We start from the raw sequence: 24,284 nt of genomic DNA on the forward strand, positions 1-24,284 counted from the left end.
TGATTCCTTATACTCTTATCAACCAATTTTTATATATAGATAGGCCACCGGCTCTGTAAAGTATTGTGGGGAATGTCACTCAAAAAATGTTTGATAAGAGTATAAGGAATCAACCACTGAAAAAAAATTGTGAAAACGGAGTATACCTAGAAACCATTTTGGTTAGTCCTTAAAAAATTATTGATATATAAAATTTATTGTACCAATTGCCTTGGAAAGGTTCTGTTTTTCTCTGTATATCTTAGGGATCAGCAGGCAACTCTAATTGACTTTTTCAAATATAGCCTTGTCTGTGGCTGATTCTCAGCACAGAACTCTGGATGTAACATTCAACAGTCCATAAAAGGAGGCTATTTGCTAGTCCTTTAAAAAAAATAAAACCAACTACTGTAATCTCTTAGAAATTGGGGGCTGATAAGTAGTCAGCAGGGAGGGGGAATAAACAGAACTTTCTCCCCTATAGTGTAAAGTAGGCTGATGCTACATGGGCGGAAATGGCCGGAAGGGTGGGCATATGGCAGCAGGGCTAATCCCCGATTCCACATGATGTTGCCACTGGGGCAGGCCTCTCCTAGGCCAGTTGCACGTTAGGCTGCTGTTGCCCTGCTTCAAGGGAACACAGATATTTTCTGCGTTCCCTGAGGTACTCTGGGGGCCAAAGGGGCCTAGCCTGGCTAAGGCCCATGTGTGCGTTCTCTGGAGGCCCAGAGGGGACAGAAAATGCCCCTCAGTTCCATGGCACTTTGCACCACTGCGAGGCCAAATGGGGCTTTTTTTTTTTTTTTGCAAGAAGGTAGGATTGCGTGAGAACGCAATCTCACCTTTCTGTACTCCCCCCCCGGGCGTGGCAGAACCATTCTATCCTGACTGTGACCATCAGGATGCACAAATCCTGGGAAGACTGGGTCCGCTGCTGAAATGTGTCCCCCACAGGGACACAGAAAGCGATGGAGCATGCATCTCCATCACAGTGCATCAGCAGCGGCCCAGAGTGGTGCAGGTGGTGGGGAACCACCCATAAAGTGACACAGCTGAGCTCTAAGAGAAGCCGCTTCCCAAATGAGTTGTAATGCAGCAGCATTGAATCTGAACTTTATAATGTGATACAGAACTATGGATGGTAATATTTAGCTATGTAATGGAACTTCATTTGCAAGGCAGAGGTATTTTTACCTCTACCTTTCCATATTGCATGGTAGAATCTCAGGTTTGAAGAAAATTTGCCCTTATCCTCCAGCCATAAATTCATTCCCTACCCCTGCTTTCAAAATATTCTGAACTGTCAGGGCTTTTTCCTCCATTTCAGTTAAAGTATCCTAGGCAAAGTGCAATGAATTAGGGTCAGAGGAAATATTTTCCCTTCAGTCCTAATCTCTCCCTGATTCTTGTTTTAGTTTGAAGTATTTTGAGTCCATTAAAGTTCATAGCAGTCTGGATTTGAGAGGGACTGCCTCATGGTTCAGATCTCTTCCGCCAGAACAGCCAAGCTGTTAAGGCAGGTCAATTTACACTCCTTGGCACTCAGCTTCTCTTAAAATTCCATGGTACATGCATCATGCTCAGTGCTCATCAGGCTGTGGAGGGGGTGTGCTTTTAAATCTGCAAAATAATTTTTTTGTGCATATTTGGAGAGAAATCCCTAGTACGCAAAACAAGCACCCTCATTTGCTGGTGGCCCCCACTTTGTTACCATATGTGCTCAAGGAGACGTGTACAGTAGAAATGTCTCAAATGTAAATATGCTTTACTTTGCACTTCAGCCTAAAGCTACACTGAAATATTCTGAGTGGAGGGCAGCAATCTTCCTTCTGCTGTCTCTTGTTTCTGTCCTAAATGGGGAGCACTCCTAGTCTTGGCATACACATGACTAAGGGGATCTGCTGACAAAGGACCATGCTCTACTACAAGCTTGGAAGGAATGCTGAGAATCTAGACATAATGCAAACAGAAACTAAGTTTATTGAGGAGAATGAATGGCGCTGGAGAATGAAGCAACTTGAGAAGTCAAAATAGTATTGAACATACAGTGATAAATGTTTAGCACTAGAAAGGCCATATTAGGCACCAAATATTCCAAATATGCTCCATGTGCAATTCATTCAGTTCAAGAGAAGATTATAGGTGACCTATCTCTGCAGGTCTGGCCAAGGTTTAGGCTTTTGTTGGTCTCCTTAAGAAACAGCCTGCCTCTGCTACCCACTTCATTGTTAAGGACAATAAAATATATGCAGATGTGTGGCAGGAGGATGTATATATTCCTTTTCATAAAGAATTGCATAGTTAATTCTAAAAAGGGTGTTGATGCTGAAAAGAAGCTGTTAGACATGGTTAAAGAAGGCCATTTTAAAGAACAAAATCTATTAACCAAATGTCAGCCCTGCTGTGTGGAAGAAATAAGGGAAGTAGAGTATGGTGGCTATTTCAGTAGAATTTTACTACTGATGATTCAGTAAATGTAACAGAGCAGCCACACAATGGTTTTCCTTGCAATTTTCTGGCCTCTGTGCCCCACAACTGCCATTCTCATTCCTACACATCGCAAGGTAGACTAAAACTGGGAGCTTTTGAAAAGGAATCAGTTAACGACAAATTGCTGTTGCATTTTCACTTTACAGTGTTATTTTTTTAAGAAGAAGATGCCCTAAATAGCTTTTCATGGTGCAGGATGGGGAAATGGCAGCCATTGGGGATTTAGGCAAGGAAAATGACTGTGGTGTGGGCGAGAGTTGCAGAAATACACGCTCATCCTCCACACAGCCTGTGACAATATTTTAATTGCTTCTTTCCTAAATGATTATACCGAAGAAGATTGAGAAAGATCATAGTGAAATGCAGGGGGGTAGCGGGGGCGGGGGAGGGAAGACACATGATTAAAAAAAAGAATGCTGTTCTGTGAATGCTCCTGAAAGTAGTTCTGGAGTAAGGGAGCTAAATTAGAGCAAACAAAACATCCTTGTAGAAGGAGCCTGAAACTACTTCTTTGCAAAATTACCTGAGGCATTCAAACTAAGCTTTGGTCATAAAACTTTACAGGGAGTCATGCAGTTTCCTAAATATGCTTTCTTATTAGACATGGAAACTAAGGGGCTTCAACAGAATTAGTCTGGAAAATAATTAATAATGCATAGATTATGGAGAAACTGTGCTGCAGACACTGCAGCATTTATCATAATTCATTGAACTCATTAATGTAGTACATTTTATCTCACTCAGGGCAGTATACATTGTTCTCCCCTGTCCCGTTTATCCTCAAAACAACCCTGTGGGGTAGGTCAGAATGTTCTAAGCATTGTATAGATGAAATACCAGAAGCTGGCAGAATTTGTATGTGCACATGGAACATTTTGTCACTATCACATTGACGTGTGTGCTGTCAAATGAAGGCTAAAATGTGACGGAAAATATTTTTTTCTTGGCAGGTGGGTTTTAATTTGCTGTCTCTTAATGATACTTTGGTATTGTAGCATATTGCTCCAAAATTCCATATAAACCTTAAGGGCATTTTCATAGAATATACTAAAATAAGACTTTATCCTCTTTTTTTATTGAATGTGCGAATATATTTTAGGTGGTAAAATGAATTGAAAGATGGGTTCTTTGAGAGACCATATGAGACAAGCATAATAATTTATATCTCTCTTCCTTGGAGAACAAGAAGACAGAGGAAAAGTGGTTGAAAAACCCATTAGTATTTGAAACATGTTTGCTTTAATGCTATTAGAATTAAAAGATCTTTCTGTACCTAGGTTTGTTTCCAAAACAGGGGCCATCATTTTCTGTTTGTTTTGAATATGAAGTTCAAGAATTATGTTGGCCAGTTCATATGTTTTGAATTCTATAAAGAATAGGGTTATTAACAGGATTGATCTGTATTGAAAGTAGCTTCAGGACAGAAAGAAGAAATTAATTCGTCATAGATATGCGTAATTACATCATGAAATGCATTGTCACAAAATGAGAATGTGATGACTACAATAATTTATAGAATTAACATATCATATTCATGGAGGATATAACTTTCAAATTCGGAGATAATTCAGTAGAACTATATTCAGAGGCTGTAGACTTCTGAATGCCAGTCTTTAATTAGTTGGGTTCATAGATTGCTGTGAGCTTCTGAAAAATACTCAGATAGCTACTACTGAGGAAAGAGTTCTTAGTAGGGATGGGCATGAACCTGCTGATGAACTAACCAAGGATTCCCAACCAGGGGTCTGTGGACCCCTGGGGGTCCATGGGAATTCTGAAGTGGATCTGTGGGAGCTCTGAAGCAGTTCCTACTCTTCTTTCCAGCCTACCTGCACACAGCTACCATAATAGTAATAGTAGTAGGGAGCAAAAGGAGGGCTAGGAGTGTGGGTATTGATGTCACTTTGAGGGCGTTGCATGGGGATGCGGCCAACTGACTTCACTTCTAGTCTCCTCGAAGTCTGAAAAATTATTTCAGGGTCTCCTCCATGGTCAAAAGGTTGAAAAAAAGGCTGAACTAATGTTTGGCATGAATTTTGCCCAGTTTGTAATTTGCAAATTGAAGAACCTTCATGAACTTCCATGAATTTTGTTGCAATTCATGGTGGTTCATGAAAGGCAGAAGCCTTTCAGCTTTTCATGAATAACAGCTCAGCTGTTTGGTTTAAATGTCCTGCCACTCAGCTGTTTAGAAACCATTGCTTTCTGCTCCCTGCAGCTTTTCATAGGAAGCAGAATGAAGGATTTAAATGGCTTCGAACTATAGCTTTCTGTTCCCTGTGAAAAGATACATGGAGCAAAATTCAGGGGTTTAAATGACTCATGAACCAATACAAACTGGTTCGGTTGACAGACTGGCCTATCAGTTCGTGGTCTAGCTCATGCTTCAGACATAAACTGAACTGCAAAAATGCAGTTCATACCCATCCCAAGTTTTAGTATAATTATAAGTCATCTTGTGTTCTGTCAGAGAATGCAGGATTTATAGTATGGTAAATGTAAGTAACCAACTCCTATCTTTAGCACTATGGTTTTCAAAATATGAATCCAAAAGCACAAATATGTGCTTGGATTCCATGGAGGCTTTTTTTTAGATGCATTTCTGTCCTTGGGGCACATCTTCCTTGCTTTATCCTGCCTGCTATAGTCCCCCAAACCATCTGGGATGCTATTCCTAGGCAGATAGGAGACCAACAGGAGCAGCTAGAGAGAATTGGAGGTCTGCAGCATAAAGGGGGAGCTGACAAAAATTGGTGTTCTTTCATCTGTGGAAATCCTCCATGGGATTTGTTATGCTCTGGAAAACTCATGCAAGTAAAAAATGTTCTCGGTTTGCAGTCTAATCTGCTAGCACTCTTGCAGTGATTTGCTGCTGGTTTTGCTACCATAGAAATTCTTGCAGCTTGCATTAACCTAGTTCCTGCCTAATGCTGTGAAGCCCTTTGAAGTCCTCCTTTTGGAACTATTAGTATAATGATTTGTTGCTGCAGTCCGAATCTCCTGATCTTTCTCCTCTAGAAAAGGGAAAACTAAATTTCAGCTCTGGTTTATATTGGGAATAATAATAAGACTACCTTTAAGTCTCTTGACCGCAACACAAATAACAGAAGGAGTAAGCAGCAGTAAAATAACATAAATATCCTTTGCCTAATTAGACTTTGAAAGGGCATGTTGATTATGGGCCTTTTTAATTGTTGCTGCTTTGGCTTCAGATTGGAGAAGCATCCCCTGCTTTGAAGATGTAGCTCATGCACACTAAAATATATATTGCCTTTTAGGTACTGGTCACTGAAAATCTTGTATTTGCTTCTACTAAACCATGTCCCCTTTCCTGTTTGTTGAACTCAGACCATGCATAGTTGGGTAGGTGAGGATATGCCAGCTAGACCAACAGCAGCATCGTCAGGTCCTGGTGAAGGAAACTTGGAAGAGAAGTGTAAACAGGTAGACTGAAAGTAGTGTACACTAATTGTAAGATATTGCTCTTTGTTTGCAGTCTAGAGTTCTAATTTAGTCTAGATCTGTGGAGAGAAATGGATTGAGGGCCTGATTTAAATTGCAGTGGTGACTATTCATGTGTGTTCGTGTGTGCAATAACTTGGTTTAATATATGTTTATTTTCACTCTCTTGAGTTTGACTTAGATGTCTTATGAAAACAGTTTCAAAGAGACTGTTGCAACAGTTAGTTACATCATCTGCCGAGTTCCCATCTCAAGATTGGATGGAAATGACTAAAAACTCCCAGTCCACACCTGGGGTGTGCCTGCTGCCTGCTTTGTGTGCAGCATACATGAATTTTGGGATAACTCCTCCCTGTTGTAGGAGACAAAAGCAAGAGTAAAAAGAAAAAAGACAACTTGGGTTGTATAAAATAATTTATGCCCTTTTTATCAGGCATTTGAAGAATGGCATATGCAGTCTTGCTTGAAAAAAATGTAGGGGGTTCTTCCCCTGGATTCAGATAGGTGTTGGTGGAAGATTCCTGAGGGGAAATAAGTCTGCAATAGTAAGAGCTCTTTCAGAGCCATGAACACAGTTGAAAAAGAACAAGGGGGCAGTGGTTGTATGAGGCCCCTAATTCTTCCAAGGAATTACTTTATTTAGGAACTGAAGGATTAAGGAACAGGGAGGGGAAAACAGGATGGAACTTGAATGTGTGGAATTTTTTTCTAGGAGTTCATGAACTAGAAATCTTGCTTGCCCAGTTGCACTACTGACTCGCATGTAGGTTTCTCTGACTAAACCAATAAGTCCTATGCTGAGATTTGCATGATTTTTCTGAGTGCTGATATAGTTTGGCATGATTCAAGCTTATTTTATTCATTGCTTGGACTTTTCATTTTTGGACCTTTGATCTACAATAATATTTTCACTTCAAGTGAAGCTATTTTGATGAGTGTTCTAAAGTTCTGTAGAGTCATATGGATAAGACCACATTGTCCAGGAATAAGTACAAGGCATGTTCACTATCCATCTGAAAGAATTATGGTTAAAGGGTAAAAGGTATAATTAAGTTAGTTTATTGGTTACATTGACCAGTATAGACAATGTAGTAAGAGATAGTTAAGATTTTCAGAAAAGGATTTTATCATCATCAATAGAAATAATTTTCTTCCAGGTATAAATTCTAATGAGTTAAGTAGAAAGGATAATTATTAAAGTGGTTTCTGTACATATCTCCACCCAACTAGAGTTGGCCTCAATTCAGCCCCTGATGAGTGACCTTAGTGACTTTCAGTCAGAGTAATATTTACTGTTTTTACCCAAAGGCTGCTGTGAAATATATAACAAAAACAATACAATGTATTTATACAGGGTACAAAATAAAATACAAATATTGTTTGTTAACATACTGGCCAAAAGAAAATACTCCTTACGTTTCATAACTGGAATAATCTAAAGTCATCCCTTAAACTGGAAGTTCTGTTTTTTTTTAAAGATATTTTCTTACCTTTGTTAGTAGCAAAACCAAAAAGAAATACTCAGCAGTTCAAATATTTTATCCACATCAAAACATTATATCCAGTGGATTCAAATAAGAAATTATCTTGATATAGAAGTACAATAAATGTGTATCATTATACGAAGGACATTGTAAAATATAATGAAACTCTCAGGTTCGAGGCATCCCCCAACTTAGAAACACTGATGTGCACGAATACCCCTGTCACTCCTATCTTGATGGTCAATACCCTTCCCTTTGTATTAACATTTTCTTTAATTGGCATATTGGAGACTCCAAGTTATTGAACCTGTTTGATTAAAACTTCAGTCAACACTTTCATAAGATACACAAGAATTAAATCATTAAAATAATCAGCAAGTCCCTAATAGGAATGGTCATGAATGAACCATGAAGCATAATTTATCACAGCTTTCCCTGTTCATAGTTCACAAACTGAAGTTCATGTTTGTGGCATCTGTGCACTTCCACATTGGGATTGCATTTTCATAGGCCAGCCACAGAAAAGATTTCCAAAGCTTTCTAGGAAACTGTAGGAACATCTCTCTCTCTGGCAGTTTTCCAACAAAACAAGGCCATTATTCCCTCAATTCTCTTTTTACTACTGAAGAGGGAGAAATTCCAGTGCTGTTCTTATGGTTTCTCTTCAACACATTCTTGAGGCTGAGGAAATTTCTTTCTCTCAAAAGTTTTCCTTTTTGACATCAGTACTTGTTTTAGTAAAGAAGAAATACATTTAAAGAAGAAACAGTTTTGGTTTTCCTCAGAATTGAGCCAATTGTCACTTTAGAATGGTGCTGTTAAATGGCAATTCTCTATGCCTTGACTGTCATGGGAGTCACACAACAGAGCTGCCTGCTCTTTGTGCCACCAGATTTCCCCCTTGTAGGTATGTACAGATAGAGCTGGACTCAGAAGATATTTTTTCAAAGGCTTTGGCTACATGCCAGCCTGAATAAAAGGAGAGTCTCCCTCTGTAATAAGCTGGGGTAAAACAGTCTCAAACTCACTGGAGGCATGGGTTAACTGAGTCTTGCAATTCTCCAGTGCTCTTTGTGATGTCATGTGTCAGAAGAATATTAAGCACTTTAGATGGGGTTGTTTGGACCTCTTCAGCCCCTGTAGTTTTAGTGGCTGAAGTGGATGGACTTTAGAAACAGGAAAGTTAATTGGTTGGGGAGACCACAACTTTAAAGGGATTGCAGAAGATAGCCCCCCCCCCCAAAAAAAAACAGCTGAGCAGTTGGGTGGCACTCCCTGCTGCTCAATTGTTCTGGGTTCTCTGCAGATAGCCCAAAAAAACAGCTGAGTGGCTGGAAACACCTCTTAATTGCTGTGTTTGTTTTTCAGGATTTCTGCAAACACTGTTTAAAGAGACTGTGGTCTCTTTCAATAGGGCGTGAGGGTCCATAAACCAATTTGGTTTATGGTTTGTGAATAAACTGGTTTGGTTTGTGGCTTAGTTCATAGTTTGACCATGAAACACATTTTCCTGGTTCATGCCCATCCCTAGTCCCTAAGCTTATGAAGCTCATAAGATAATGTCATGTAAGTACACACACAAAAATTCATATCCTTTTTCCCCCCAAGGCCATCTGTTCTCTTTGCCACCTTGATAGTATTTTTCTGCTCATTTGCTGAGGAGCAGTAAAGTTTAGTTCATTAAAAGCTATATTGATCGATGAAAAGCTATCAGAAGCTGAAAATATAGTGTGCCCAGTTCTTAATCGGCTATCCATTATTGCAGCCGTTCTCAACATTTTACCACTGAGAAATCCCTAAAATATTCTTCAGGCTTCGAGAAACCCCAGAAGTGGCACAATCATGCAGAATATTGTTGGGAAGCATTGCTGTGTACATGTCCACCCAGGGCCCCTCATTTTCCCAACTCCAGGACCATCATTGGCCATTGGGGGGGAGGAATGGGTCAACATGATGAAATATGATCATATCACCCAATAACCATTTAATCATCTTTTCAAAAATTAATTCCCACTAATTCAGGAAACTCAGGGCTGTCAAAAAAATACACTCAGGTATTTACGAAACCCTGGTTGAGAAAGCCTGCATTATTTAATTCAATCAAGTTTCTTTGATGATTATCTGCTTGTTTTATCTCACTAGGCCAACATTCTTTTTAATTTTGAGATTCCATTGTCAGCACAATGGTGCCCAGCCTAACCCTAGCAGACAGCATATTTTTATAAGCCCCCAAAACTTTGAAAAATAAATAATTTGGGGATGCTCCTCCCTTCCCACCTTAAAGTAGCCCAAGGTTCTGCCTTGTAAAGCACATGGTCCATTGTTTTAATTTTATAAGCAAATAAGGCAGGATTCACCAAATTATTTCTTTCAGAGGTAGAAAATTTGAGTATAGCGTTAGCTGACATAAAGCCCTGAAAATTGTGAAATGTGCCTTCTAGGAAACTGATTCTCAAAGGGTACTGCCAATTTGAGAGTGCATTTATGAACACAGAAAAATGAAACTGTTGTTTTGTGGCAGGTTTATCATTCTAATCCAGCATAAATTTGGTTATAAACAAAGATAAACATTTTGTTAGTCTTTAAAATGTCACAAGACCCCTCTTTACTTTTGCTGCAACAGACTAACATAGGATTTTTGAACATTGAAATCATTTAGTTGGAATTTGCACTAAATGTTTTGAAACAATACCTGTTTGACTGCAGCTACTTAGACAACAGGAAGTTCTGTTACAAGCCCAGATAATATACCCCAAAGCCATCATGACCCACCAGTTTCCAGCCCTCTCCTCAGAGAAGAAAAAGGCCTTCTCTGACATAGCACAGAGGATAGTGCAAGTTACATATACTAGATCCATGCTATCATGAATTTAGCTCATTCCTCCATGCAACAGAAAGAAGAGACCCAAAAAGGAAACGGTCACATAACGCAGTCTGATGGGAAACTGGGGAAGAACAACAAGCACCTTTTCATCTATCTGTTCTTCAGGACAAGGCTAAGATAGCCTTACCACATCTTTACACCTCAAAGTTATTGGATGGGTTTTATGGGCCCATCACTCACTGACTTTAATTCTCTCTGAAGATAGCTGGCTGGACTTTGGATGCCTCCATAGGAATGAGTAAAACTTCCAGCCTCAAAATCTGAAATCTAGAAGAAAAAATTGGAATGCCTGTATTGTATATTTCCAGAACACAAGCTGTGAATTATCCTCCTGCTGCAGCAAAAAGAATAAATGCTTGTAAAAAAAAAAGATAAATATGTTGAAACAATAGAATCACTTAAAGTACTTTTAGAGCTCCACTATTAATGAAGGATGGGTCTGCAAAAAAACTGTGATTCTTTTTCAAGGAATAACATATTTGATGAGATGGGTGACAAAACCAGCATACTATTGATGTTCAACTTGCTACAAGCCCTACATGGTTTCCATTGGAGGCAGAGTGCTGGACTAGATTGATCTGACCCAGCAAGGCATAGGAGGTGGGTGGGTGTGTTTCAACCCATATGACTCCATAGCTGAAACAAATAATTCATTAGATTTATCTTCTTTTAATGAATCCAGCCTAAGTTATTTTTCATAAGACCCTCCAAAATAATGATTGGATAATAATTATACTAATGTTTCTTTCCTTTCCTTTCTTTCTTTCTAGGCAGCACAGATAGTCCTGATTTCTCTGTTTGAACTGAATACTCCTGAGTTTACCATGTTACTTGGTGCCTTGCCAAAAACATTCCAGGACGGTGCTACCAGGCTACTACACAACCACCTCAAGAATTCCAGTAACACTAGTGTGGTGAGACTGTTATGTATCGGTTCTATAGAAAATAACTGTCAGCATTTATTAACTTAGCTGTTGAATTGTGTAAAGGCACACTTGCCATCAAGATACATGGCTTATAGGAAGGTACAGATAGCACCTCTGATAAACAAAGACTACAATCCTAAGAAAATGTTCCTGAAAGTAAGCTCTGTTGAATAAAATGGAATTAACTTCTGAGTAGACCTATTTAGGTGTGCTCACTGAGAATCTTGACTTTTCTTGGAAAACTTTGAAGTGTAACTACTACACAACTAGGAAACAAGGGCTGTCGGTAGTATTTGATTAAATCCTACTCAAGTGAATGGTTCTGCTTAACATACAAGCTAGTAAATATGAATATTGTTTAAAGCAAAAGATATATAAAGTCTGCATCATATTGTTTCATTCTTTTCTTTTCCTAATCCTGTGATATATTCTGTTTTCTTCATTTTCATTGTGGTTTTTTTGCTTTTATGTTAGGGTTCTCCTAGCAATACAGTGGGTCGAACTTCTTCACGGCATCCTAGCAGCAGAACAAGCCCCTTAACTTCACCTACCAACTGTTCTCATGGAGGACTGTCTCCAAGGTAATACTGTAGCTTAATTTGAAGGGTTACATAAATATATAATGCTTTCAGCATGAAATATATTTTTCAAGAATATATCTCGCCAAGAACAGCAATACAGGCAACAATATAGCAAAAAAAATTGCTCAAATTTGAAAGTAGACCAGAAGATGAAGTTTATCTGTGCCATAATAAAAACCTGAATAGTCCTTTAAGTATTTTAAGAACATGTCTAAAAGTTGGAGAGTGATATGCCAGCACACGGGTGTTTTACTTGCAGATAGATGTGCTCATCTATTTATCACAGGCTAATCACAAAAAGATTTTGTTGATGCATTTTTGTACTTCATTGTGCAACTAAGTGATAATAATGTATTAAAAAGTGTCTCTCAAGATCTAGAAAAGGAGATGTCTGGGGAACCAGATCAGCCACTGGGAAGAGTTTAGTAAATTCTCTTAGTTTATTTTATACAAAGGATTGCACAGAAAACTAAAAGAAACACCTTGCCTAAAAGCTTACAGTGTCTTTGTTTCGTGATATAAGAGGGAAGAGTGAATTATACATAGACGGAGGTAAGAATGTTATATGATTCTGGCAAGACATGTCTATGGGTGAGTTCAGGGCAACATTGCTTGAAAGGATTGTGGTGGTAGAATTTTCAGACAACCAATTCCCCCCCCCCCCATGCTGTACACGCTAGCCCATTCCAATACCAAATCTTCCAAAAGAGATATGGCAAGTTGTCTTTCTGTAGCTATACATCTATTTCCTGGGCTTATCAATATGTCTCATTATTTTTCTGCTTTTTATTTTTTCACGGTAAGAGATGACGTGTGATATTACTTTAGAGAGGGATGTAGCTAAGTTTAACAAAACAGAAAAGTTCTATGGAATGGTCTGGACTGTTGATGGAGGGGCAGTTTTGTTAATGGCTGCTGTTCTACAGAAAAAATGGCCCCAGAGTTCCTCCTATGCTGCAATGATGCTTCAGAAGTGCCTTAAAAAGAGTCAGATAATAATCAGATATGTTGTTTAAAGTGTGAAATAAATGAGCTTAAATCAGGGGAAGCAGCAGTGTTCATTGTTAGCTGGCAGTGTCAGGGGCATTAGCCGGCATATACCTGGAACCTGGTACAGGCACATTCTGCTTAGCATGCCCAATTGAAGTATGATTGATATGGATAAAACTGACATTTTCCTACTAACTAATTATCTCAGTTTGGGAGAGCATGAAAAAGCAGTTTTCCTATTATCAAAAGTACTACTTATACCAGAAGAAAAAGCATCTTTCCTCAATTGCACAAATATAGTACTTTGTACATACCATTTCAAGTGGTCCATACTCACATTGGACACAGCTCTATTGAACAACTGGGGGAGTGGAGCATGCCTGGTAAACCACATATTTGAAACGATTTTAGTGGGAAAGGCCAATGGTAGTTTAGATTAGAGAAGATAATAGGCAGAGCTGTGCAAAGATGGTTGCTTTGCATACTTCTTTGGTTCATTGTGGAGATATCCACAGGGCACTTTGATTTATGCAAGACAAACATCTTTCACTGTGCAAAGTACCTGGCAGGAGAGAAACATGCTCCATAACAGAGACCTTGCCTCCACAATAGAAGAGAAAAGTGTGACTGAAAAGAAGACTTAGGATCCAAAACATTTTTGTTGTTGTCAGTGGATAATGCAAATTAAATGCATATCACTTTACATAATTTATTCTATTTACAAAGACAGTGGTTTTCAAAGGCTGTTTGGCAAAACAAACAGTAAACAGCAGTTAAGATGAGTAGTGAGCATTATTAGTAATGGCAGTGTCACAAATTAGAATCAGATTTGGAATGGTCCATACTGGTCATCTAGTCCTACCCTCTACTCAATGCAGAATCATCCTAATGGGTCACTGACAAGGGTTCATCCAGACACTGCTTAAAGCAGGGGTAGTCAGACTGCGGCCCTCCAGATGTCCATGGACTACAATTCCCATGAGCCCCTGCCAGCGAATCTCAAAATTTTCAATGTCACAGTCTTCGTTCATAAATGGACTCCAGCCTATGATGAAGTGTTTCTAAGCATGCTAATGGAATTTCTAAGCTCAAGTTCTTCTTTGTTATTGCTCAGGCTTTGGGCATTGGTACATAGGCACCTGAAGCCACATAATTTTGGCTCCATTTGACCAGACCTTCCCATGTGGGCCTCTACTGTTTACTTTGCTTCACTGAAACCTTCATGTTGGTCATCTTCTTCCTCATCTAGTGTTGGTTTAAAGCCCTGCTGATGAATCTCCCTAGGTTCTTGCCAAACACATTATTTCCCAACTTTGATAGGTGAAGTTCATCACGTACTAGTAGCCTGCCTTCCAGAAAAGCTATTCTGTGGTTCTGACTCTTGACACAGACCCGTGACACAGTCCAATTGACAACTTCAGAAATCATCAGGATTTCTGTCAGGAGTCTGGCCTCCTTATCTATGGAGGCCCTGGTCAACAATGTTGCTCACCAGGCATTTTATCACCGCCAGGCCCAACAATCTGTTGGCACCCAACCTAGCTACAGTGATTATGCAACAGTCACCAACAGGCTGGATTACTATAACTCGCTGTACAAAGGGCTGTCCTTGAAACTGCTTTGGAAATTTCAGCTGGTCCAGAATGTGGCTGCATATATCCTTACTGGGACCCAATGGAGGCCCATATACAAACTTTCCTCGCCCAGCTACACCGGCTTCAGATTGAAGACTGGATCAGGTTCAAGATTTTAGTTCTCACTTTGAAAGTCCTAAATGGTCTGGGACCATTGTATCTATGGGACTGCCTCACCTACTATGTACCCCAGAGAGCATTAAGATCTAGTTAGCAGAACCTGGTCAGAACCCCCAGACTCAAAGAGATCAGATTGGCTTCAATCAAAGCCTTCCATAACACATGGCCTTCCATAACCCTCGGCAAAGAGTCACCAATGACCAACATTTTCCTTTTCCTTCCATTGCCATATCTTCATATCCTTATGTCCTCCTTACTCTGTCTTTCTTGTCCTTGTGGTTCTTTCTGTGCCACCACTGCAAGTGCCTGGATTTGATTCCTGAATTGTAGTGGCACTGAGTACTGTCTTGCTCAATGCCTTTGGGCTGGTGTTGTAACATCCAGAGGAGATTCATTAGGAAATTCAACAACTCTGTTGTCCCTTTGACCATTCTCCACATCCCCACATTCAGGGCACCCTGGCTTCTGTTAATGAAATTCTTTCCTTTCTTGATGTCAAGAAGTGTAGCAATCCTTCCCTCTAGGCTCTGAGCCTTCTTTTCTAAGAGCCTTATCAGTTTACACTTTTGACAAATGAAGTCCATCTTGTCCTCAGGGAGGAAAACAAACATAACACACTCCCAGTAGGGGACTGGAAATGGACCTTGAGCATTCATTATCACCTTCTGAGTGGATTCCTTCACCCTAAAACTTCCTTCATGTGTTGATATAACTTGGATTTTAAAGGATAACATCTACTGAAGCCAAAAGTGCTAACACATATAGAAATGTAAAAACTTCTTAATTCCTTACAGACTAAGAGCCACAGGCCTGAGCTCTTCGGCACCTTTGATGAGGAGGGGCCCTGGAGTTCAAAGGCCATAGCCCCTACCTCTCAACAGTGGAGGGTGGAGCCAGCCATCAACCCCAAGCAAACAGATCCTCCTCAGTCAGCAACAGTGACATGCTGCAGCTCTCCATTTTCAGTTATATTTGTATGAAAAGCATAAATATACAAGACGCACGTTTTCATAAGTGCACATTGTTGATCATTAAATGATTATGGCATCATACTCTGGATAGTTCAAAAGAAAAGGTGGTGCTTTGACCATCCACATTAACATACTGGACCAACTGTGTCTATTCATAGAATAGAGTTTAAATGGTATATTGAAGATTTTAGTTAATGCCATGAGGCAGCCATCTTCTAGTCAGGTTGGTAATAAATAGGCAGCATAGAAAGTTATATGCCGGGATGTTTAGAGGTGGGATCTTGTGGAAGTTTTTTGTTGATGGGGAGAGCAAATTTCACTGCACTCCTGGTGCAAACCACTGACTCTCCCTTCATTCTGTCAGAGAAGGAGGAGCTGTTACTCAGGAATACTGTCTTGAGGAATGTTTTGCTCTGCAGGAGGAGGCTGAGATAATGATAATCCCGTCCATCAGCAGAAGTGATCTGTAGTATCCAAGGCTTTTCTCTGTACAGTTTAAAATCTAGATTGTAGCCCACGTCTCTATCCAATGTCTGTTTGAGTCTTTCATTACTTTCCTTTTGCTTTTTGACATAGTGACATTCATTGTTGTTTATTTAGCCTGTTGTTATTTGTTTGATTTGCTACCCTGCTTAGCTTTGGATCATGTTGTGCATTGCTGTTAAATCATTCTCAAGCTCCTTAATAGTTCTGGATCCTCAGGGTTTCATGGAAGACACTTGAAGGCACTTTTTATTTTGCAAGAAAAGGAAATAGTTTAGTATGAATTAACTTGTACTATTGTGAAAAAAATTCTTCATGGCCTCTTCTCCTGTTTTGAAGAAGTATTCTTGCTAGTTTTTCAGGTAGTTCTTGGAACTCATTAGAACATCCTGATTGATTAGTGGCATTAATTCCTCCCTTGTGTGATAAACTGTATGCACCCACTATCAATTGATCCTGCCGCTTACTTTATCAACATGTTTCATTAACTGTAGTGTAACCTTCAGATTCCCATTACTATTCCCCAACAGCTTCAAGTTATTGATTCATAATCTGGGAATTATATATAAATACAAGATTTCACTTTCTAATAAGCAGAAACTCCCTGTTTTGTTTCTAACAGTGCCATGGTTACCATACTGAAAATTCTGAGTATCTGGTCTTACATATTTAATACAACACAGTATAATATATATCTATATCATAAAATGTGGTGAAGATTCATAGAAATGTTTGAAGCTTAAATGGCCCTACCAAACCAATTTCTAGCCCATTGGTCCACAAGATAACTATATGCCAAATATTATGCATATCTAATATTTCCTTTCGCTGCTAGCAAACTGGGCCTCTGATTTCAGCTGAGTAAAATGCCCGTGGTCTTTTGATATGAGATACAGAAATATTTGAACCTTAAATCTTCAGGAATGTTGTCAAGCACCATAACAACTTAGCCTTGTAGGCATCCCTTGGAAAATTAGCTGCCTGCTTGATCAGTATCAGTGGTTTCATCCATGAGCTTGCCTTGTAAGAACCTATAAAGTTTCTTTAAAAATGTTTAGAATGTTAATGTTAATGTAAGATTTAAATAGAAAGTTTATTATGACCAGAGTGACTTTTTAAAAGCTATGTTTGCATTAGCGATCTAGGAAATTTAAAAGGTACATACTATACCAATTTGCTTTCAAACTGGATACTCTGTGCTCAGTGTCAGATTCAAGAACTGGGATTACTAAACAATTTTCAATAAGTTTACCAATCTTTGTTGTTTTTCTTTAAAATAAGGTTGTCAACTCCTTGGGGAAATTTCTGAGATTTTGGAAGGGTGTTCTTGGGGATGTGATGTCACATCCAGGTCACAGGTTAGCTCCTTTTTCCATGAGCTCACTTTGACTTCCAAAATTTAATTTTTAAATTTAATTTTCCATTTAATATTGTGGTCTCCTGCCTTTCCCCCACATTACAGCATTTGAAGATTTCAATAGACATGTGGTCTGTATGTCATACTAACACTTTGATCCTAAGTATGTGTACTGGCATAACTGGCTACTGGCTAGTTATGTCCATACAACCTTAAAAAACAACAAGAAAACCCCTCTCAGTAGGAGTCCAGTGCTAAACCCCATGGGTTTCCAGAACTAGTGCATGCAAGAAAACAAACCTTGTAAAATATATAAAGAGAATGTATTTGTATAACGTTTAGAAATAGTTTTACCTATAGGAAACACCATTCTAAGATCATACTACAAAGAAAACAAGAAAATCTAGATTGACTATCTAATACATTTAAAATCTACATTAGATGGCACAAACTTACAGTCCCAAAGCAAAATCCATAGCTCAAGCATTATCTACATTGCTGCGCATTACAATAAAAGAATGTCATGGTCCAGGCCTTTAGTCTATCAGAATACTAGCTAGTTTTTCCTGGCTCTTAGCCCAATTATATATATTGTTTTGCCAACAGGCATTAGGTGATGATGACAATCCAGGCAGAACATATTCTTGTTGGAACCCTCCAGAAAATTACCTCATCACTTCTGATTCTTCCCCTCCCATCCTGTGGGCCACAGATTCTCATGATGACCCTGGTATCCCATTCCTAACTCTGGCCTTGAAGATAAGAGCCATGTAGGCAGAGAGGCTCAATTAGAAATATCTGCAAGATGGAATGAGCCCATTACTATACACGTTATCCCTTGGGACCAATCAGGGGTGCTTTGCCTCAAGAAAAACTTCTTTGGGTTTTTCTTAAGATTAAGAAAAAATCATTCTAGAGGGGCTCACTGGATAATATCAGCCAACAGCTGTCTCATCGCTCTCTGTTACCACCTAATCTCTGGCATTAGTGTCTCATCAAGTAAGTCAATTTCTCTCTGTACCATATCATAGAAAAATTTGAACTCCTAGAACAGCCATCATCTGTAGCAACTCTGGGACTTCCTTTTTCGAGATTCTGTGGTATGGCATAGCTGCCACTTATTCCAGGGGCACTGATTTCTGTAGTTTGGAAATCATTTGTAATTCTGGTAAAACTCCAGGCCATTGGGAATTTATTCTTAATTATTTCCCACAAATATGCCATGTTTTCTATTGAATCTGTTCAGGTTGTGTGTGAAATCTCTGAGGTATTTGTTAGTCCTAACCTTCATGATGTTGTTGGAAGATAGTAGAATAACAAATAGGTAACCAGTTACATTTCTTGTTTTCAAGCAAATGGTGCAGCTTCCAGATGCCAGCATTAAAACATTTTTGCAGCTTTCCCATTTGCCCACTGAAATACGTGTTGCATTTTTGAACTGTATTTCATTTCGCTTAACTCTGGCTGGCTGTGCTATCTTTCCTTCCTTCTGCTGCTTTCCTACTGTATTGTTTCTCTCCACAAAGACTAGCTTAGAAAGCTCACTTAGGAACAGAACCTTTTAAACTGTTATATGAGTGAACTGTAATATGTCTTGAGGTTGCATAGAGCCTGAAACACCTGTAATGTTAAACTGAGAACCCTCTAACTACTTATTTCTTCAGTTTTGAAATTGCCAGGAGAAGAAATTGCCTTCCTTTTCTGCCAAAATATTGCATTTTTAGATTATAAACACATAGAGATGGACTAGTTATAATATAACAGGATAGATGAGATGGTTACATCGTATGCTTATATGTGAGAGTGCCCATTAAAAGTTGGGGTTGCATGGCTTTGGATGTCATCCTACAGGTTGGTGAGTTTGAAGTGCGGCACATACCTTTTGTTTCCCTCTTGCTCTTTGGTGAAATAGTATCTAGCGAGCAGCATAATTGCTATTTCTATCTGTTTTCTTACGTTACTTTCCCAACACTGTCTCCATAGAGACATTGCTGTAACATGCAATAGAATTATTTCTGACTTCGACATCTAACCTTGCAGCATTTTTCATTCCTATTATACACAAATAAAGCAGCTTCAGAGATACACCGTGTCCAAAGAGATGTGGCACTAAATGCAGAGGGACAGCAGTGCTGGCTGGTATCTAGCCTCAAATCACATAATGAAACCTCTATGACTTTTAACAATGAGTGTATGGAACACTGGTATGAATTCTAACCAGATTTTAACTCAAACCACAATTCACAAGCCCACTTCTAACATCCTGCAATATAATGTCCCTGGCATGATATGTATTTGACAACTTTTCCTCTTCCTGCCTAATCCTTTCCTTTACAAACTAGTCATGAAAGAAGAAAATTCTGGTTTTGTATCTGAAATATATGAATTGATCATATTGTGGTAAAAGATATTATACATGAGGCCTCCCCCCTCTTCTTGTATCGCTGGGTTCTGCGAATGTCTTCTTCCCAGCCCCCCATGCTTGGGTCCTGCTTCTAGCTACAGTTTATCAGTAAAATCCGTGGAGATCTTATACTGTACTGTGGCAAGCTTAGAAAATGGAAGATGAGGGAAATTTATTATGAGGGAAGAACAGGAGTGGTGAGAGATACACGTTGAAGTTGTGGGGCCCTCACAGTTTCCTAATTTGGGAATATCTGACCCAGGCTTTTGACTCTTCTGTGTGGGAACATTTAAATCACATGGAAGATTCACATTAATATGGATTTCAGACTGCCTGAGACATGTTTAAGTCTTAATAATTTCCAAGGAATGGTTGAGAAATGCTTGTTCCTGAAGTAGGTGTCTGCATGGAAGATCTCCTGACAATTCTATGTATTCTGAATCAAGTTCCACATTCCAAGAAAGGCACGATTTAAATGCAATAAATCTCTATGCTACTAGCCACATATACAGGTATTCGTTTGTTTATTTATATTTATCTATTTATTCCCTGCCCCCACTGGTGTGGGGCGGCTTCCAACATTGTTTCATAAACTATATACAATAAATGAAAATCATATATAATATTATATTAATCTTTAAACTCATCACCCTAAAAGCAATCATGCCAACTGTATAGGCAATTTATTCAAGAGGATCTCACTTTTCAGGGGGGTATCATATAGAGCAGCTTTTCTCAACTGTTTTGCCACTGAGAAACCCCTGAAACATTCTTCAGGCTTTGAGAAACCCCAGAAATGGCGCAATCAAGCAGCATATGGTTGGGAAGCATAGCTGTGTACACCTCCACCTGGGTCTCCTCCCCTTCCCACGCCATCCAGTAACATCATTGGCCATTTGGGGGGCCAGGTCAACATAACCATATATGATCATATCACCAAATATTTTTTTAATTAAAATTAACGCCCCCCATTTGGGAAATCTTTCCGGGGTCATCAAGAGCCCCCAGGATTGCACAAAACACTGGTTGAGAAAGTCTGGTACAAAGGGTACCCAGACCATTTAACCAGAGTCATCTTGGTGTTCATTGGCCCCAACCAAATGCCTGCTGGAAGAGCTCCATCTTATAAGCCCTGTAGAACTAACCTAGTTCTGTCATGGCCATTGGGTCTTCTGGGCGCTCATTCCACCAGGTTGGGGCCAGGATCTGTGGATCAGGGCCACACAGAGACTAAAGTGATTTTTTTTGCATGCTTGGGGAGTCCAAGTGTTGGCAGGCCAGGAACCACACTGGACCCAGCCTCAGAGATGTGGCAGCCTGTGAGCCACACTTGGTCTGGCAGCAGAAGAGGAGGCCGCTGAGCTCTGGAGCTGCACCAGACTTAGCACTGGGTGGAGATATGAGATTCCTCCCATCCAAACTTATGGTAGCACAGTATGCCTGGTAGTCAGCAGCAGAGGAGGACACTGGCCTCAGGAGCTGTGCCAGGACCTCTTCCCCTCCACACAAGTCTCCCCTTCTCACTGATATATAAGAGGAATCTCCAGTGATTGAGAAAGAATAGATTCCCCTCTGGCCCATTATGCGCGGCCGCCGAAACGGCGATTTCGAGTCACATGGAAAGCACGGAGGGGGAAGACGCGAAGCAAACCACTTACGCACAGGACGGAATGCAATGGCGGCAAACCCAGAGTAACCGATTATGCACACAGCGACCTCGGTGCCGCTTCTGGTTGAGCCCTGGTCGACCGGAAGCTCCGCTTTCTTCCGTGTTTTGCTAACGAGGCTTTTTCGGCGGCATGCACCGAATATGCGGCCCGTTGTAGCTGGCGCCGTGCGTTATCGGTGATTTTAGGTGACGCCATTCCACCCTGAATGTGGACCTTTCCCTCTGTGCATAATGGGCCTCTCTGATTATCACAGATCCCCATGTGTATTAATAATGAAGTGTATACAGGAGGCAGCAGAAGATAAGACTTTAATATGTTTTCATTTGTTCATCCTTGCTTAGTCAAAATGTTGCTTTGGCAAAACTAGGGAGCACAGCTTAAAACACACCGAAATGGCAACAGGATGAGAATTATATGAGACAGCTAATTTCTTCTTAGTATGGAAGAGGATAGCTTTAGAATACAAATAGATATCAGAACTGATTAGTCTTCACATTGGGCATTTCTGGCCCCTATATGGTTTTACACTTGGGCATTTGGAAGTGAGAAAACATATCTATTTTTTCCATGGCCAATCCAGTCTCGTGCTATCATTGAACTTGCTAAAGGAAATTATTTAAGGCATGGACACTGAGATGGAATGGCTTAAATGAACTGGAGGTCAATGGTTTTTGTTATAAGAAAAGCTAGAGTAGAAATCCAGGTTCATGAAAAAGCACCTGCTCAAGTTACTGCAAGTTTTATTGGAAGTTTAAGTTATAAGATTTACTCTTTTCTTCCATAGATTTATACATAAATCTGTTGACCAGTAACACTTTGTGCATAGATACCCATTGTGGGATCCTTTTCAGTCTGTAATTTCATTTTATGAGTTTTTACAATAAGCTGGTTCGAGGTGCATATTACAATGTGGTCAAATAGACAATTTGAAATGGGCTAAATGATTTGAAATCACTTCCAGATAAAACCAGATGTCAGTTTTTTGTTGTTAATTTCAGTTGAAGGATATAATACTTGCTATATACTTTTTAAAACATGCCAATTGAAACCATGAATTATCATAAAAGTCTCCAGAAGAGTATAATTGATTGCAGAGTGTTAACATGTTTGCATGAAGCAGATCAATGGAGTATTCCTGTCTCATTTGTTTCTATTAAGTTTCTTTCTTGCTGAGAAAGCATGAAAACACTCAGCCTCTTAGATTATAGTTTTTTCTCCCTTTTTCTTTTTCTGTCCCCCCTTTCTCTTTTTTCCTTCCTGTGATCACTGCAGTCGTTTCTGGGGTTGGAGTGCAGATGGGCTGTCGAAGCACCCCCCTCCCCTTTTTCAGCCTAACTCCATCCCCGCTGCTCCTTCTCACAAGACTTTCAGGCGCTCTTACTCTCCCAGGTAAAAAACTACCTGTTAAAATCCAACTTGTCTGAGGTGTCACAATGTTATTTACCATTGGCTCAGTGCTTTCAAGCAGACAGGTACAGGGGATTTGGTGAGGGACAGCTGCTCATACTTTATTTTTAATGGGTGGAGAAATCATAATACTACTTAGCATTTCCTGGTAGGCCATCAGACAAATATCTGAAAGCAATATACTATGGAAACGTTCTGCTTTCTTCATTCATTTGGCTAGAAGCACTGCAATAAAAGCAAGGTCAGGGCTTGTTTTACACACCCTTTAACCCACTTCCCCCTCAGATTTGTGTGTGTAATGAAAGCTCAGCAGCTGAGTCTTGTGCTAGGAATCAAGAGATCAGATCGAAAGCAAGAACTAGAAGAGAGGTTAAACAGTCTTACTTAGTAGTCAGGCTGCCTGACTCAAATAATACCAAGAGGATAGATTCAGGAGTGTAGCCATGTTGGTCTGAAGCAGCAGGACAGAGTTTGAATCCAGTGGCACCTTTAAGAACAACAGTATTTGATTCAAGGTATAAGCTTTTGCGTGCATACACACTTTGTCTCAGACTTCATGCACACAGAAGCATATACGCTGAATCAAACTTTGTTCGCCTTAAAGGTGCCACTGGATCCAAAGCCCAGATGAGTTGCTGTTTGATGTTATATTGCCATGTGCTTCAGTGGAAGAAATCAGTTTAATTAAATTGCATTGTATGGAAATGGGAAAGATTCTTCCTCCATTTCCTAAATACTTAATAGGGTTCTTTCAGGAATACCTAGGATTAGTATTTACCTAGGTTCTTAGGAGGTGATTCACACTTAACATGTCAAATGTGGTTGCTGTGTATACACTGGTATTTGCAAGAGCAAATACCATTAAATGTGAAGGGAAAGCTATATGTGCTTTACATACACAGTATTACTTTGAAGATCTTGTATCAGGGAGCATAACTGACCAATGTTTCCCAGCATGTATACATTATGTATCTATAAGAGCACATTGTCCTAATGGGCTTAACTGCCAAATGCAGTTACACAAAAGACCAGCCTTCTTGCTTTGTTTAAAATTATCATAATTGGGTGCATTTATGGTCACTGGCCCTGATTAAACAAAACACACATGAAAGCAGCACATACATCCCAGTAGACAAAGGGAAATTCCCTCCAATTGGCTGGTGGGAGGGAATGATTCCAGCTTTCCACCAAGAGATGGTATGATTTCACTGCCACTTGGTCTGCTGAAATGGACTTGAGAGACTTAATAACTTTTCCCCATCCAGCTAAGGATAGACAGGTCAAAATGTACTTCAGCACGTGTATAGCTCCTAGGTGGATCATACAACAAAGATTAGCACTATATTTGACTCACTTTTCAGTACTTTTTAAAGGCATAGATGTCCCTTTCTCAATCATAATAGTTGGAAGACTGAAAATGCAGATGTCAAATGGGCGGTATA

General features: G+C 39.7%; 1 protein-coding gene across 32 annotated transcripts in view; it reads left to right on the top strand.

Moving 5' to 3' along the window:
- The window catches only part of CLASP1 (cytoplasmic linker associated protein 1), a 260,988-nt gene that overhangs the window by 199,526 nt on the left and 37,178 nt on the right, over positions 1 to 24,284 (top strand). For 19 of the 32 annotated variants that reach the window (XM_077320493.1, XM_077320491.1, XM_077320498.1 and 16 more), the window contains 4 exons: positions 5,818 to 5,913; positions 11,070 to 11,213; positions 11,700 to 11,806; positions 22,708 to 22,824. In XM_077320493.1, the coding sequence (XP_077176608.1) occupies positions 5,818 to 5,913; positions 11,070 to 11,213; positions 11,700 to 11,806; positions 22,708 to 22,824 (464 nt within the window). The remainder of the gene's footprint in view (positions 1 to 5,817; positions 5,914 to 11,069; positions 11,214 to 11,699; positions 11,807 to 22,707; positions 22,825 to 24,284) is intronic. The other 13 variants (XM_077320507.1, XM_077320524.1, XM_077320513.1 and 10 more) reach the window with 3 other exon arrangements.

The sequence above is a fragment of the Paroedura picta genome, chromosome 2 (genome assembly GCF_049243985.1).
Source record: "Paroedura picta isolate Pp20150507F chromosome 2, Ppicta_v3.0, whole genome shotgun sequence".
Classification (NCBI taxonomy): Eukaryota; Metazoa; Chordata; class Lepidosauria; order Squamata; family Gekkonidae; genus Paroedura; species Paroedura picta.